At 37.5% G+C, this 18,235-nt stretch overlaps 1 protein-coding gene across 4 annotated transcripts in view; it reads right to left on the bottom strand.

Moving 5' to 3' along the window:
• The window catches only part of NCOR1 (nuclear receptor corepressor 1), a 98,909-nt gene that overhangs the window by 44,588 nt on the left and 36,086 nt on the right, over nt 1-18,235 (bottom strand). For all 4 annotated transcript variants that reach the window (XM_019545761.1, XM_019545762.1, XM_019545763.1 and 1 more), the window contains exons 9-14: nt 15,530-15,596; nt 14,341-14,513; nt 12,225-12,315; nt 11,503-11,681; nt 11,018-11,072; nt 10,145-10,246 (exon numbers count right to left, since the gene is read on the bottom strand). In XM_019545761.1, the coding sequence (XP_019401306.1) occupies nt 10,145-10,246; nt 11,018-11,072; nt 11,503-11,681; nt 12,225-12,315; nt 14,341-14,513; nt 15,530-15,596 (667 nt within the window). The remainder of the gene's footprint in view (nt 1-10,144; nt 10,247-11,017; nt 11,073-11,502; nt 11,682-12,224; nt 12,316-14,340; nt 14,514-15,529; nt 15,597-18,235) is intronic.

Below are 18,235 nucleotides of genomic sequence, written 5' to 3'. Positions count from 1 at the left end.
AAAAAAAGGCCACTTGGCATAAAAACAATCTGCTGTAGCTTTTAAGTTTTCAATCGCCACATTTTAATGTATCCTTCAGTCCTTCTCAATATGCAACTTTTCTCTTATGCCTGTTTGTCTCTTCAACAGTATTTCACTACTGCACTTAACTCTGTAGATTGCAGGGACATACTGCCTCTCAGCTGAATAAGGATAGTGATGAAACATACTGTACACACAAATTATTCTTCACCTAATGCTCACTGATAAATGTGCGTTCCACATGAGTAACACAGTAGCTTTGTATTCATCAGCACTATGGTTTTCTGCATATGAAATCTGAAAATAAACAAGGTTTTAAATAATTCCTTAAGTAGTAACAAAAATCAAATTCATGTAACAGAGTACATTAGTGCTTCTATCCAACAAACAGTAAATGTTATATTTTACAACTCAGATATTTTATTAAAAACTATCCACAGATCTAATCCTCATTCTCAGGGCAGTCAGTTGGATTTAAATGAGTATAAATAACTACTTTAGAAATCTCTTAAGAAATGTCACATCATGTACAGCTATGTTAAACACTTGAGAAGGACAGATCTAACTCATAAGGAGGTGTAGCAGGATGACCAGCAAAGGCTTGTAACAGACTGCACACTCCAGGGTAGAGGAGTTTGCAGGCTTGTGGAGGATGACAGCCAGCTGCAGGCAATCAGGAGTGATTGCAGGCTGCCTAGAATTGGACCAGCTGCAGAGGCTAATTAGCCACCCCACAGAATGCTAAAAAGGTCCTGAGAAGAGGAGACAGAGAGGGAGGGGGGGTCGGGCTAGCACTGGCAGACTGAGCCAAGGACTCATCCATGGTCTGGTAAGAGACCTAGTGTGGCAAGGCTGGAGAAAGCAGCACTGCAAGGCTATGAGACAACACATCTGAGTGAGAGAAGGAAGGCTGCTCTGTGGTGCAAAGCTAGCAGCACCTTCCCAGGGCCTAGAGAGACTCCAGGACTGCAAGTTCCCCTCTGTGGACTACATTTGGTGTGTTGTTGACCACTGATTGGAGTAGGATGCTTCCTACAGAGCAAGTGTGTCCAGCAGACAAAAGACTATTTGCACTAAGCAAATCCCTGAACCTGCTACAGTAGGCACCTACCTACATTGGGGTGAGATGAAGGGGTTTTATGGCATGCAGAGCCACTTTTATAGGCATTTCACAGCAGCCTTGCCACTGATTGGCAGAGGGCTGCCCTTCACATGGTCCTGCCCCTCGTTGCTGACTGGCTGCTCCCCTGTATGCTGCTCCACCAGCTGGTGCCCCCAGAGCCCCAGCTGCCTGTGAGACCCCTGGCTCCCACTGGGGATCCAGCACTTTATATTTAGTAAAGTTTGTTTGGTTTTGACTTCCTTTTTAAATGTTTTATTTGGGGAGGTTATTCTAAGGGAAATCATGGCAAATGCCACTTTTCACAGCAATTGTGGAAGCCGTTTTTACCGTTGCTGTGAAAGTGCAATCTAAGTAGGTTCCTACATATAAAATTCCTTTAATGTATTTTTTCAGTGAGGAAAAAACATTCTACAAACTAATTCATGTTAACCAAGGCAACTTAAGTGTCAAAGTAACTACTAATAGACCCCTTATCTCTGTACAACTCAGCTCAAAATGGGCATTAATGCAGTGTTAAGCCAGCCTAACTTTTCCAATAAGCCTCAGGTGGGCATCTGCTTCTGCGACAATAGTAAGTTATTTGCTCTAATCATAGTAACACATTATTAATGTAATGCAGCAACTTGTTTGTTGACTTAACTAAAATCATAGGTTCAAGAATTTATTGCATACTAATCCTTAAATGAGTCTCAGTATTTGAACAAAGATTTATTCTTCTGTTTCAATGCTCTCTTGGGGTCCTAAAACACATCACAGAATTCAACTGTATCTGATCCTTCCTGGAGTTGTTCTAATTCAAGCCTTTCTAATCCAGTTATTTTTCCTCATTTACCCAACACTACAGTCAGTTATTCTGCAGCAATCGAGACTATCTATATTCAGGTTGCACATAATTATATTTGTGCAACTCTACTGCAACCAGCAGAATAGCAACAGGTGCTGAAAATTCCCTCTCTCCTATATGGCAGCAGCAGCTTCAGTTTTTTAATGAACTGATATTCCCACTGGTAGTCTGACAAAACCTGAAGAGATTTCAAAACCACATCTCCCCCCCCCCGCACTTTAAAAGATACTATTTTACTCTTAAGCAAATGATTTCCTACAGCAACTTCCACTGTCGCCTGGGTGTCACCCAAACTACCCCACATAATGAAACCGTGAAGGAGGCAGCCTCCTGCACTAATCTTCCAGTTCTTATCTCTGTTACATCACAGTTACTCTCACAAGTCAGATTTTGATTTGGCTCAAAACATGCTGCTTCTGCGTACACAATATGATTCTGAAATGCTGCCTACACTTTGGTAACTAAATTTTTTTTTTTAATTTTGTCCATACCAAATCCTGCTAATTATTTTCATGTTTGTGTATGAAGAAATGTATTGTTTTGCAAACTCCAAGAGATGATCATTAGCTCATGCTATACTTTCTGAAATTAAGATTATACACTTTTTCTACAAAGACAGAGTTTCCTTCAACTGGGAAGCATTTGAGGGCATTCCAATAGCCTGTATTATCAAGGTAACCAGCCTGAATGATCACAATGGGCCCTTCTGGCTAGAAAATGTACCAAACCAACTGAAAAAAGTCAGAGAAAGAATTTGTGACACTCCTCCCCTGTACTGCCACCCAAACAAGAACTTGAACTTCCTTGCCTGGCATAGTTGTTAGGAACAATCCAATATTTGCCAACTCTTATCACATGCTGTTGCCTAATGGGTTAAGGAACGCACAAAATTCTGATCTTTTTTTTCTTTGTTTTGGGGGGGTGCGGAGGAGGATTATCCTAAATTAAGAAACATAACCTCAGTGTAGCTGGAAAAAAATAAAACCTTCTCAGCCATAGACTAATGCCCTTATGCTCTCCACTGTGTTATATGTAGCCTTTGTTACACAGCAATCTTAGGACTGAACATTCAGATCTGCAGTCAGGTAAAGCAGGGGAAACTAAACAGTTTATTTTACATATCTAAATTATTACATGTATATACTGCAGCATACCAATTCCATAAAATTTTAGAATTTCTATCTGTGCAACAGCTAAAATTATGCATCTCATGCCTGAGAACGTAAATGTGGTTATCAGAAAGGAATTCCCCTTCTCACAATGCAGAGGACTGGATACTTCCTATGTGCAACACGGGGTAGTTTATTTTTGGAAAGAGAGTTCAGTTTCTATCCAGAAACTTAGCAAAATGAACAGCTGGCTTATCTACCATGGCAATTTCTATTTAATATTTATTATTTGTATTGCAGTAGCACCAAGGAGTCTCAATGAAAGACTAGTCTTGCAATGTGCTGAACATCCTGCAAACAAATATAGCAAGAGACAGGTTTTGACTACCAGAGCTCACAGTCTGTACTTCCACCCTACCAATTTTTTTTCACACTGGAACACTGAATCTCAGGTTCTTCTCGTTGAAAATTTAATACTCTTCTATTTTACGTTAGGAGTATCAACAACAGTTGAAGACCGTTTGTAACTGACATGGTAGATTAAAGTATACTATACACAGTGACTTACACATGAAAACATCACACCATTGTTGATTAACACAGAAAAAGTGTCTAAGCAAAGTGCTCACAATGGAAGAGCAATTTCTTAATTGGTCTGTTCCTATGAAAAGCCACAGAGGTAGCTCATGCCTGTACAGTAGTAGCATCTAGCTGTGGGTATTGTAAGCATGGGCATTATAAGCAAGCCATAAGAAATCTATTTTTGGAAACCTTGCAAAATTTACCAACATCTAAAAATTTCCTCCTCGCTCACATCCACATAATTTGCAACACAGGCCAACTACTACCGATGGAGTGAACACTGTGAATGGTGCTTTCTCGGTGAAGTTCCAGCTCTCGTTTTGTAGAGTTTAACGTAAAACAATTTGGTGCTTGTTTACTACTGGCGATTGGCTCCCTCCTGTGCATATTTCTTTTTGTTTGGTGCAACCAGCCAATGGAGCACCTGCACAATCAGGTTCAAAATACCCACAACAGGGTAATGATGCACCAAATGAAAGGAAAAGACAGGCAAGAGACAACATCGGTATATGGGTCTGAGTAATACAGGTCTTCCAGTAATATTGTGTTTGCAGGCATATATGTATTACACAACATAGAGCATTATACTTCAAGAGCTTCCTCAAACGTTTGTTTTGGGAAGGGACTTGAAAATGAGGACCAGGGCAGAAAGCCAGAAAGGGCTGAGAGGAGAAAACTAATCACAGGGCTCTACATAAAAGAAACAAGTAATTTCATCTATAGACACTCCAGACCCAAGCATCAATAGGATGTAGCATTCAGTTTAACTTCCTTGTCTGCAAGATTCGAAGCACTCTGATACCACTAACTGCCCAATATGCTTTATTATCTCCTTTTGCAGATACAGGTTCACATTAGAAAGAAAAAAAAGTTGAGGTGGTGGTTTTCAACGTTTCTAAGTGTTAAGGTTAATCTACCTACGTCTTCCAGAAGTCCTCAGAGCAAAAGTTAGTGTGTTACAACAAACAGGTGCAACATAGCTACAGGATGGGTTTTGTTTTCTGTTGCTTTAATATACGACACTCTGCACAGATGGGTATACTTTGTTCTCTATCTAAATATATGGCAGAAGTTAAAAATATTTCTGGACTTAACTGCCTAAATATATTTGCCAACTCTTGGAGAGAAAAGAAGGAAAAAAAGTTCCAGAAATTATTTTCCTAGAAGCCTGCATGTCATGTAGTTTGATTGCATTTCATAATGCTTTAAAATTCCCAAGAACAGGGATGGCAGCTTTCTGTCAATGCTACATGAACAAAAGTGAGCTTGAAAATCAAAAGCTTTTGACATTTCAGTAGTATAAAGAGTAGAAACACTAACTGCTAACCGTTATTTATAACCTCACCCTGCAAGTAATAACATCTCAATATTGGCATTAGCTGGTTATCCCAAGTATTCCTTTAACAAGATGTCAGTGAGACATGCCAAGGTAAGTGGCTTTGACTATACTAGATGTAACAGTCTGAAAAGAAAGAGTTAAAGTGTACTGCAGCTTCAGTACAAAGTGGATTTTATATAATTCTTCTGAAAACGAGTTGATCAAAAGCCCCAGTGCTTTTACCAGCCTAATTTAAGCACTGCACGTTGTCAACAACAGATCTTAAATCTGTTTTCCACAGTGAATGTATTTATCATGCAGACGCTTAAAGGCAGGTTAAACACAAACCTTAAACAGCTGAAGCCTCAGTCAACGACGTACCTGCACATTCATCTGTTGATTAAAATTTTTAATATCCACAGCAGGGGGTCAGGTTTTAATAAAAGTTAAGACTCAAAAGGACAAAAACCACAGCAGCACCATCGCATAGCTCCTTAGTAAGGGCTGCCTGACCCAGCAACGTGTTTATTCCAGGAAATTGTGTCATCCTGCCACTTAAGCTGGCTACAGAAGAGTTGCCCATCTCACATGCAAGCTTCTAATCTCTCCAGGGTTACTCAAGGTAATCCCCACTGAGCCGTGCTTGATTGGCTGTCACAGAAGTACAGCAAGTTTCTGTCTAGTCAGATCACTGGACTGTACCACCTGCTGCAAAGACATACTGGCTGATCCATAGACATGAGCTTATGCTGACAATGCAACTTGGCTATGAAAAAGAATACTCCCCTTACTGACCACCACTTCTCTCAGCCCCCTTTCAAATTTTTAGTTAAAAAAAAACTTACTTAAAAGATTGAGTATTCAGTCCTTCATCGAAGGTATACAGTGACATACACTACCCTCTTTGGCTAATATAATAAAGTATCCTTGGTGATATTATTTTTGTAGTTCTGCATTTTTCAACCCATGGGTTGTGACCCAAAAGCAGGTTACAAGAATATATGAAAGGATCATGACCAACTTTAAAAATGGATCAGCACACTTTAAAAATTGAAGGGAGGAAAACATGGCTTTACCCTTGCAGGCTGGCAGAGTCCCAGCCTGCAAGGGGCTGCTTGGGGCTCCCCAAGTCCCACACACTGGGGGGCTCAGGATGGGAGGCAGCGGGTTGGGAGTGGAGGGCACTGGGTTGGGACTGGCCACTGATGTTTATAAGTGGGTCTTGGTACAAAAAAGGTTGAGAACCACTGTCCTAGTTGATCAATTTTGCTGCCTAAACTGGTGGTTGTGAGCAAAATAAGTTTACAAGACTGCAGTAAAAGAAGGCAGACAACTCCTCCCCACCCTTCATCAAGGCACATAACATACTGTGCACATGGAGGAGAAAGTGTAGCACCCAAGCACTAAAAAGTCTGAGGTGTATCCAAGGATTCATTTAACTTATATGCATCACTTCAAAGAAAGATACCGGCAAGCTGGGATCCTATGATCCCTGCTGACTTCCTGCCCCTGGGGCAGGGGGCTGGACTCGATCATCCTCTGGGGTCCCTTCCAGCCCAAATGTCTATGAAGTCTATGAAGCTGGAAGTTCCCTAGTAAGCATCTGCTTTTTTTTTTTTTTTAAAAGAAAGAAATTTAAATTATCATATCAGAATGCCCCTTCCACAAATTGGAAGCTTTCAATCAGTCTTATCATTTCTATCCATCCCATTTCCTATTCTAATGGTAAAACAAACAAACAAAAAAACTAAGATACTCCTTTTATACAGAGCTCATTCATGTGCATAGAGACCCGTCATGCTGCCGCCTCAAGCATTCTGAAAAAATGTAGCTAGAGGATTTTAAAATGCACTTTTATTAGAAGCTCCAGCTCTTCCCAGGTTTAGTTTGAACAAATATAAGTGTGTTATTAACCAATAAAACACTATATTCCTTAAGCTTTATATATCATAATCCAGTACTCATGGTCTTCAAAGTCCAAACAGCCACAGAGATCTTTGGTGCTGGCAACGTTTAAATGGTTGCACTTGAAATAACTAAAAGTATCACTGGGCTTTCAAGTTAAAATCATGATTAATCCATTCTAGTGTCACATCTGCTGTGTGCTCAACTGAAGGACTGAACCTACCAGTGTTTGCTATCTGTCCCACTGCACTATTACCGCTTTCACCTCCAAATACGACACTAGATGAGCTGCTAGGAAGCTTCACTCAAAACACCTCTTTTGCTGGTGCAGCAAAAGGTGTTTTGGTACATAAATCCCATACATGCTGCTGTCAGTCAATGAGAGAAATTCCTGATATGACTTAATAACACTCACAATAAATAAAATTCTTCCAAAAATATTAAATGTTACACTGATAAAAGGAGCCCCAGGCAAACAAGGCAATTCAAAGCTTTCCATAAGCTTATTACCAGACTAAAAATGTCTGTGTTATGCCTACAGTGAGATGTCCTATTAACAGGCACAGTAATTATAAGCATAAATACAGTTACTGGTGGTTTCGGCACAATTTTCTGCAATCTATAGTATAAACAAAACCGTACTACAAATCAAATATTAACGAGTTTTTAAAAGAAGGCAACAGAGCTCCGAGTTACGGAAGATGCGTTCAAGAACTGAACAAGGTGTCTAAAAAATATTTTAATATTCTTTGTATTTACAGTGTTTCAGATGCCCATGTGTGTTCTTGCCAATTTGTTTCCCATAATTCCAGGATCTACAATTTAGCCAAAGTGTTTAATCTGGACTGACAACTGACAGACAGACTCCAGTTCTGCAAAAATATGCGAGTCAAGTTCTTAAGGAAAAGCAGTTGCTGCAACTTCCATGGAACTACTCTTAGATTTCAAGTTATTAATAGCAGTCAGTGTTTATAGGAGAAGGTACAAAAATCAACCAGAGCACACTTGTTTTAACCATATTGCATTCCTGCTTCATAGTGGATAAGAATGTAAGCAAACTTGTCTGATATTTTTATTAGTCAAGCTGAAAAAGTTTCAAAGCAAACAGTGAAACTGGTGAAAAACACATTAGAATTTTATATTCACTCGGTTTCAATAATTTAAGATTCAACAACATAGGTAAGGGAATTTTTAAGCTGATTATTTCCATATTTAAAGCATTCCTTGAGTACCTCAAAACTTAGGGACTGACAACTGGCTAGATTCTTCCCACTGACCAGCACTTTACTTCTCAAAGAGCACAACTGATGACTGTGGAAGTACTGCTCTCAACACAAGAGATAATACAATCTAGCTCTTTACCACGTAACTTTTGCGCTGAAATAATAATGCTGAAGTTAGTCCCTTATTCCACAGGCATTTTCTGTTCCACTTTCATTTTTCAAGGTGACTGAATAAACATTTGGGAAGCGTGATTTATTTCAAGCCAGTGGGTATTTCCCCCTTGGAGTCCTCTCTCTATATGAAGCCACTGCAAGTAATGTTTTGATGGACTCCAATACAACTTGTAACAAAAAAAGAAGTCCACAATGACTCTCGCTTTGAGAAGAGTTCTGGCAAAGCATGATGCTCAGTACAATCTCTTGATAAAGTGATCAATGATTTATCACAGGTTGGTTAGCTCTGATTAAAGATATCTTCACAAAAAGACAAAAAACCCCAAACAACCCTATTTCTAGGGAGCCCTAACCCTACTTGCAATAGGGCTATTTTTTCTACCCGAGGCTATCAGTGAGAATAGAATTCAGAACAGCTTTGCCACAACAGCACTGACAGAATTGCAAGGTGCTGCCTGTTTTAATTAGTATGCTGAAGCATGTTTTCTAATATGCTTTGATTTGCGATGATTTCATCTTAGTCATCCATGAGACTTCAGGAAGAGACTCAAGTGTTCAAGTCAAAACTTCCACACAGATTCCTCTGTGCACTTTTTCGATACATGTACGAGTTAAGACGCTGGCCGACTTAGCACTCTGTGAAGAATTAGAAGTATTAGAGAGAAGGGACTCCGTCACCTGGGATATTGGATGATGCGTAAAACAACAGCTTTCCTGAAACGTTTCACTACAAAACGACTGGCTCAGCTAATGGTAACGTCAAGATTTTTCCGGCTACTGGTGGTGGCATCATACCATTTCTTTTAGCAGATGTAATCTGTACCGTGTGTAGTTTTCAACATTTCTAAATCCCACTTTTGAGATTTGCCATTTTACAATTCCCCATCAGTGAAGACAGAGTACTTCAAATCTCACTGGGTCTTCCTTTTCAGTATTTCTGCCAGGATGTGAGTAACAGAGAGCTGGAATGAGTAGACTAATTTAGGGTTTTCCAAATGCAATGGTTCTGTTATTCCACATTTCTAAAATCTTCTTAATTTAGCAAGTTAACCAAAAGAGCCCCCAGAAGACCTGTCAGTTTCCAGATTGTTCACATTTCTTTTAAAGAGGTTTGTTTTGAAGAGGTTTCTTTTAAAGAGGCCTTGGTTGTCAGTCATCTTAACGATTCCACCCCAGGAATTATGTTCATATCTTATCTCATTACCCTATCAGAAGCACTATTGCTATTTTTCTAAATGCAGCTTCTCTGCTCTTCCAATTCTGAGTTTCCCCACACTTAACACATACATTTCTTACCTTTCACCAAAATTGTTAGTTTCTTTAGTTTTCACTACTTCGCAATTTTTATCTTAACCCTGGCAGCCAAGTAAACATACAAAACTATCTTCATAACATGTTACTCTTTTCTCCAAACATCTCTAATACTCCAAAAAATTTCTCTGCGAATCAGCAGATTTGTTAATTTGAATGTAGTAAAAGTAACTGATCTATTTTTACTTTTGCTATTATATTCCAGCTTGACCACCAAATAATGAGCACTCTTAATTTCTGTTTTTGACAGACATTGTAAAGTGATTATGTATTTTCCACTGAACATCGTATGCCCTACCTAATTTCTACTGGCTCCTTTATACGATTTGCTGATTGATCTGACCTCAATAGCTATTGCTAGGTCCTCAAAACAAATGAATTGCCTTAGTAAGAACCACAAATGAGCAAAGACAAAGTATAAGACGACAATAATATTTGAAAATATTATAAAAATAATATTTGAAAATTTGTTTTAAATTTGATTCACATTTGCCTTCATTCTAAAAGTCACTTTCACACAAACAAGCAATCTACCTGGTTTCTTCCTCTACGTTTTCCATAATTTCTTCGCACAAGCGCTTTATAATTCTCATTTTTCTTGGTTAGATAATAATACAGCACACAGTCAGGAACATTCTATGATGAAAGACCAGAAGTAGTCAGTTTTTGCAGCTCAAAAGTCCAAAAAATTAGATGTGGCATTGCACGATTTACATTAGCTAAGTCACTAGATTTAGCAAAGTTTGAAAATGTTGCTCAGTAATGAAATGGATGAGCAAACATAAATCTGAATAAAACTGTTATTGCATATTAAACCTAATCCCTATACATTATATTCATAAAACCTCTCAGCTAGTTCATTCTGCATGATTTAACTAATATCATTAGCAAGTTCAAGCCCCTCTTTATATTTTTGAGGATCCATGTCATAAGCAACTGGACTGATCCTTATTGTTAAATAATTTTTGTTCAGTTTTGTCTTTCAAATAGACCATGTAGAACCTCAGCCCCAACTTAAGAGTCTGATTTTGCCTTCAGTAAAGTCCGATTGATTTTCTGGTGTGGGATGAGAGTCCTTAGACATAACATCGCTAACTTAGTTGAGGCTTCTTACCTGCTTCAGATAAAACAAAATTGCAACATCCTCTCTTCCTTTATTCTTAATGCACAAATGTAATGCTATAGAGGGGGTTGTTTTTAGGTGTTTCTAAACAACTTGTTTTTAGGGTTCTATTTTGTCTGAAAAATAATTGCTACTACCACACTGGATGAGAGATTTGATTTTGAAATTCTAAATTATTTCAAGATGAGAACAGGTCACTGGGACAACCAAAAAGATTAACTAAACAAGTTCATGTTCAGAAAATAAAAACCAGTACACAGTGTTTATACTCTGAAACATCTTACCTTTCTTTCCAGGTAGGAGGCAATTAGACCAAAGTTCTTGGGATGTTGGACAAACCTTTTATAAATCAAAGAAATATTTCACTGTAACAGCATAATACATGATAACATCAATCTGAAAGTCTGGAACACAACTGTGTCCCATCAGCAAGCTTCTGACTTCCCCAAATGAAGCTAGTCTAATCAATGTATGCAATTTTTAGATCTAGGCACATTCTAGCTACAACTACTTCTGGATTACCAACAACAAGAGCTGTACCTAATGTTAATGTGTTCAGTAAATTAACTTTTAAAAGGTTTCCTGTACAACAACTAGAAGTACAAATCAGCAAAAAAGCAGTGCTCGACTTAACTGGGAAGCGTATGTGTATGTGTTACTGGACACTTACTTTTAGCAGTGTGAACTGAAATTGGTTTGTTTTTACTATGTATTTAGACATGTATGTAACTCAAAGTGTAATGGAGACAAAGATAAAAATGCCAATTACTTTTCCTTGAAGATCTCCTTCTCATGGTCTGTCCAAACATTCATGAACTGTCTATCTTTATAAACCTTCATGGGATCCTCCATCAAACCATTCATATTAATAAACTTCACTCGTCTTTGTTCTGCATCAAACATCATGGGAGGAATGACAGAGAGCTGACGCATTTGTTTTTCATTGTTCTAAGGGCAAAGGACAGATAGTAGGAGGCATTAAGTGTTTACATTAGGAAATAACTTATATTGGCAACATATTACATCCATTCACTATGACTTAAAATAGCAGCACCTCAGTGCTCTGCCTGCATCTTAAATTTTTCCAAGCATTTTATAATTTCTTCTTTAAAAGTTATGCCCATCCAAATCAGTAGCATGATACTGAAGGGATGACAAAACAGTGCTCTGAATTTCATGATCACTGACATTAGTCAAATATTTTAAAAGCAAAAAAAGATACATCTTAAAATCCTATTTGCCTTAGAAGTGGGGAGAAATAGGACAGTTACAGGCCACGTGACATGCCAAGACAGAAGTCCTTAACAGGAAGCTAGGTCACAGAGCAAACACCCTTTTCAGGACAAGGCTCACAAAAGCTATCCTAAACTAAACTATCTGAAGGGGATATGAGTGCACACACATATATCCAAAGATGTTTTTCAGTATCTAAAGAAAGAGTTATAAATCATTTGCTGCGCTGATAAAATGAAGTACAAAAAACAGTCTCACCTCCTGCTCAGAGAGTCCATCAATGATTTCAGAAATCTCATGTTCACTTCTAGCAATGGTTGCTGAAAGACCAGCCCCTCTTTGACCAACCCTAGATTTTGAGGAAAGGGAAGGGGGTGGGGATGGTGAAGAGAAGGGGAAAAAAGATCCATGTCTAGATATTCTGTACAAAGGAATACATTTCAAATCATTTAAATATAGTTAATTTAAGACCAGTATCTGAGATGCCATTCTTTTATAGAAGAAAGGCTGAAAGAATACCCAATCTAAGTTACATGGTGCATTTTAAAATGTAACTAGGAAGAACGCATTCAACAAGGTGGCAGGCAGTAGAACTGCCCGTGTCGATACAGGAAGTATAAGAGGTTTAGCACTGACTTCACTAGAAGCAACTGATTTTGCAAATCTTCCCCTCTGCTCTTGTTCCACTCCCCGCACCTGCCAACACACGCACACAAATATTTGCCTAGAAAAGATTTAGTCATTCCAGGTACCAATATAAGTCACCAGTGCTCATTTCAGTGAAGGGAAAGAAATTCAATAATTGTGAATCATTTCTCAATTATTTATCTCTAATTTTAAGCACATCACACTAACTCATGATAATAAAATGCAGATCCCTTCATTAACTCAGTATTTTTTAAGATTTCAGCACTCAAAAAAGTGCAACAGGGAATAATCCTGGGCTAACACGAGGATTAGCACAATATCCAATGGACCTTTCCCATCACTATAAACAGTTCTGATGAAAGTCAAATGACACAACATAATTTCTAAAATAAATAAATAAATAAATAATTTCTTTATACAAACTGGGCAGTAATATATAGGGACCCCAATCACTGCCAGGGATTTATCGCACTTGATACTACATAAACATAGGCAAAAGATCTTTTTAAAAAAAACAGAATATAGCACTTTACTATAAGAAGGTTTTTTTCATAAGTTCCCACCCCCCCACATGAGATCACAAAACAGATTGGGGGTTAAGAAAGATGATGGTATGAGTTCTATATTAGGTTGAGAGATATGGGTCTCTTCATCTAAAGCCTAAATTTGCATATATAATTTGTCTCCACACTTCTTGAGAACTGCGGTAAAACTGAAAATTTTGATCAAATGGTATTCTTTCAAAAACAGCTTTTTAAAATTATTTATTTATTTATTTTTAAAACAGACCTACGGAAAAATGTTTATAATTATGAATGAGTTGCATTGTACACTTCTTAAAACTATTTCTGTATAATTTTACTTGCTTAATTTTGACCTACCAAGTGTTAAACAGCAGGGAGCTATAATTATAATTTCACTTAATGTCAGTAACCACAGCTTCCTGACTGAAAAAAACATGACATGTCTAACAAAAGGTCATTCAATAACAACCTTTAATTTAACCAAAAAACCCCTACGTAAACTCTGTGCTTTGACTTCAGGCTATGGAATTTGAGTGGTCATTTGAGTCAGAAAGGAGTAATATAGGTATCTACTGACAGGGAAATACTGGCTACAAAATGACTTCTAGATCTGAACTCAGTTTGCCCATGCTAATAAATAATTTAAAAATGAAGGTATACCCCACCCACCACCCTGGCTGCAAGTACTTATGCCGGTCATCTAAGTGAGAATAACCTACCTCTTTGAGTCAGCCATCATTTAATTAATCAATTCCTACATCTATTGAGGTGGTGGGATTTCATGACAGATTTACAAGGAAAGAGATGGAACAAGGGACATGGTGGAAAGAAGCAGAGATGTCAGTAAAAAGCTAAAAAAACAAATCAAGGAGGTTGGAAGTCACTAAGCAGAAGGGAAAGGGGAAGCACAAGACATGAGGGAAGAGTGGACACGCAGTGAGAGAAGTTATGAAGGTTCTTGAGAGGTGAAGAGACGCTTGAATCCAATGCTTTGAAACATGAGGAACCATGCAAGGGCATGCATTCAAATATAAAACAAGCTGACATTTCACTTTCTCTAAGAAATCATGGGTATAAAAGCCACATTTCAAATTATTGCACAGGAGAGGAGTAGAAATAGTTTGTCATGAAACAAATGTTTTGCATTTGACAAAATTTAAGAGCACGATGATCACCCTAGAAGAATATCAAGAGTGCATTACCTTTGAAATCGTTCTTGCTGCTCTCTCTGTTTTCGGATTTCTGGGAACTGTTTCTCATAGTACTCTCTTGTTTTACTCTCTTTAGCTTTCCTACGAGGATTATTTTCTATCCTGTCAACTTTTTTCTCCCATGCCTCCATCAATTGATCATAACGTTGACAAATCTTCTGTTCCTTTAAAGTTAAGGAGAAAAAGAGTGAGCTGAAAACAAATACACCAAGTTATCAATGTATTGCTAACTCCATGCTATGACATGTTGTACAGAGGCCACAGGGTTTAAAAATGGATACTCAAAACTCATCCTAAATTGATGCCTGTCTATTCTGAAGAGGTAGTGCCCTCAGTTTTAGGCAGGAAGGAAAAGAAGAGGATTCTTCATTGCCAAAACCTCTTCTCTACGTTTAGCTATTTCATTCTGGTTTATGCACATTGTTATGATTTTGGATGACACCATCAAATAAGTTAGTTATAGGTTCTGGATGAAGCAATGAGATTCACTGAAAACAATTCTTTTAATTCAAACACTTTTCCATGGGTTTGCAACCAAAACATTGCTGCTTTATGCAACAACATGAAGAGAAAGAGACCAATTAGTTTATTTGCATTGTTCTTACTAAATTAAAAGCAAAAAGTATGTAAAAAGCATAAGCGTGAAAAATGAAATACTGTAAACATTTTAATTATCTTAGATTTTACCAGTTTCCAGACAGCATTCTAACCTAAATTTACAGAGCAAGGCAAGTTAAGAGGAGACTATTTTACACTTAAAATAAAATTGGGAGTGGAAAATACAACCTTTTCATTTAGTCTGAAAAATGCCGTTGGCAAGATGCAGTGACTCTTACTTCATTCACTAATTAGTTTGGTCTGGTCTTTACTCAAAAAGCCTTAATTAGTCATTATTTGCTCTCTTTTTTGAGGTTATTGTGAAGAAAAAACATTTCAATCTTATGCTAGTTAGAATTTATGTCCAGCCCCTTTCTCTTACTCCATATGCACTCTTGAAATAATACTTCTTGCATAAGCCACTCCTGAAGACTAGCATACAGTGAATATGAACATTAATCTAAACTGTGCAGTTTTCTACAGCTGATGTATATTAATGTAAAAAAAAAAAAAAGAATTTGAGTCTAGTGTCAAGTGGGCTTAAGTCACTATTCTGATTTACACAAAGGCACTGTAGCATTACCCTTTGTTTCCTTGCATGATTTCTTCTCTTAAAAAATAAAATTAGCTTCTTTCTCATCACCTGGTTTCTAGAAAACAAAATCAGAAAAAATATTAACTGTAATTTAACCAACATATTTACATACAACATCCAAGATCTCAGAAAAAATTACATTCTTTAAAACGTTCTTAAAGTTGTTGTAAAGTCTTCTGCGCACTAGACTGCTTCATTTTATAGTTTCATAGTTGTTAGGGGCTGGAAGGGGCCTTACGTTTGATGCTGTTTCCTTTAACACACCAGAAAATGTTTGATAAAGATGTAAAATCCTGATCCAGACAACAAAGGATATCCCTGAAGGAAGGAATCGCTAAGAAACAGAGAGAATCCTGGCTAGCCTAAGCAAGTATGAGCTTTCTCTCCATGAAGGAGATGGTGCAATTCGCTGAACTTGGGAAAGATGGCACCAGGCAAATAAAGGACCCCTGCAACTCCCTCACATTGCAAGTTTGCCAATGTAGGTAACCTTATTTGGTTTTGCACTAGCTTTGTAAACACTACGTAACTTGCATATGCAGGAACATCATAAATGATGTTGGTAGACAGTTTCAGATTTTGGTTGAGGGTTCAATTCCAGTAGTTTTATCTTCTTCATTCAGAGATATTTTTCAGGATCGCATTTGTCCATCACCTTACAAGTGTCATGAACTGCTGTTCTCATGTATAAAACATTTGCCTTACTACAAACTTTTACTACCGAGACCTAAGGAAGTATACAATGGTACCTGAAAGCTTGTCTACATCCCTTCCAACAATCAAGTTGGTCCAATTAAAGATATCACTGACAAAAATCTTTGCCTTCCGCATTATGAAAATGAGACAAATTATTAGTAAGACTTACAATGAAGCCAGAACTCCAGAGAGTAAAGGTCTCAACACATTGCTGTTTAAGGGTTTTTTCCAGTATTTTAGAGCACTTTGGGTTAGATTACCAGACGAACAAAATTTTAAAACTAGGCAGCCCCAACACAATTAATCCAAATTCCCACCCATATGCCTCACAAATAGCACATCATTCAAGACACAGTGCTTATGTACTATGCACAGTATGGGACTGAATTCAACTCTGTAAAATGATATAGTTTATTTTGAGTGTCTCAGTGGAAAAACAAACAAATACCTGCTTAATTAGGCAAGATACTCTGAAAGAAGGGACCATATGTAGTATTACACAGATGCGAGAAAAAACATTGATTGAATGAGTCTTCTTATGTTCAAATCTTCCCGGTTCCTACTAGATGATCTCTTTAGACATCATGGCAACTAGGCAAAAACTAGGTTGCAAATGGAGGGATTTCAAAAATCGTATTTCTTAACTTTGAAACTTTTAAGAATATCTACAAGGAAAATTAAAGAGCTAATAATCAGAGCAGATTGTAAAAGCAGTTTTATCTTTAGCAAGCACATGGGAACGAACCAGAGTGCTCTGAACGCTGCACTGCAAACTTACTTTAACTCTCACAGCAACTTGGGTTCCTCAATGTTAGACTTTAATCCCTATTAGCCAAAATGTATAAAATCTTTAGTTCCAGCCTGAGACCTTGGTATTCTAAAGCTTTTTGAAACAAAGTAGCTTTTGTTCCAAAACAAGCATCCCAAATGAAGAAAATAATTAGGTTTTAAAAGCTTTAACCTACACAACATTTAATTTGAGCCTTGTGTGCGTCTTTTATAAAAAAAAAATTTAAAGTACACATGCATATGTACAAGAAAAGAGTTGTTTAGACACTGCACATTAAATAATTTTGTAACCATTGCCTTCACCAGATTAATTTTAAATGAAGAACTGAGTACTTATGTTCCACTCCAGGTATCAAATCAAAGGTTTCAATTATTTCTTAAGTTTGTTTCAGCTTTAAGTCAACTGTATGATACAAGCTCTTGGTAAAGCTAAAAAAACTCAAGCATCTATCTGCGTGAGCAATGCCAACAGAAGTACTTGCTGCAGAGAGATACAGGTCTCCTTGCAGAACCAAGCCATCATCTCAATAAAACTAAACTGAGTCTCAAACTTCAGTTGACTTCATCCCTTTTTTTGTTTTTTCTTAAAGAAGCAAGTATTGTTTTCCCTGGTGGTTTATGTTAATCAGTACGTACAGCCTGCATAACTGTATATCACTCATTCCCCATGTTTCCTCTCACTAACACCTGCAATATGATGATATTTTAATTTGTGCACTCGTCTACAAAAAGCAAATCAGTAAACACTAACAATGTATATAATGGTATCACCAGCATCAATCTAAAAGTATTATGAGATTTCAGCATCCTAAGCACCCATAAAATAGCTCTCTGGAACCATTAATAACACTTCAGTGGAAATAGCTCTTTTCTGTAATTCACAAGAAATGTAACAATTCAGAAGAGAGCCTTTTAATACCCTGCATATTACAACCGACCAGCCATAATTTCCGCATACAGTCTAACCTAACAACAGGTATATTCACAAAAAAACCATTTATCAGTAAATAAGTGACTTTACAAAAGCCCTTAGAAGGATAGTATTATTTTGGCTTGGAGACTGTTTCTGGGAAGACGTTATATAGAATTAATTAGCAGTGTCATTACAAATTACAAACTACATAAGTTTATTAAGGAGGCCATCCTTGAGGGACTGGCCCAGGCTAACATCCTAAGGGACAGCCAGCACGGGTTTGTTGCGGGTAGGTC

This window comes from Crocodylus porosus, unplaced genomic scaffold (genome assembly GCF_001723895.1).
Source record: "Crocodylus porosus isolate Cpor-Errol unplaced genomic scaffold, CroPor_comp1, whole genome shotgun sequence".
Lineage (NCBI taxonomy): Eukaryota > Metazoa > Chordata > Crocodylia > Crocodylidae > Crocodylus > Crocodylus porosus.
This window is presented reverse-complemented; position numbering and strand designations above follow the sequence as displayed.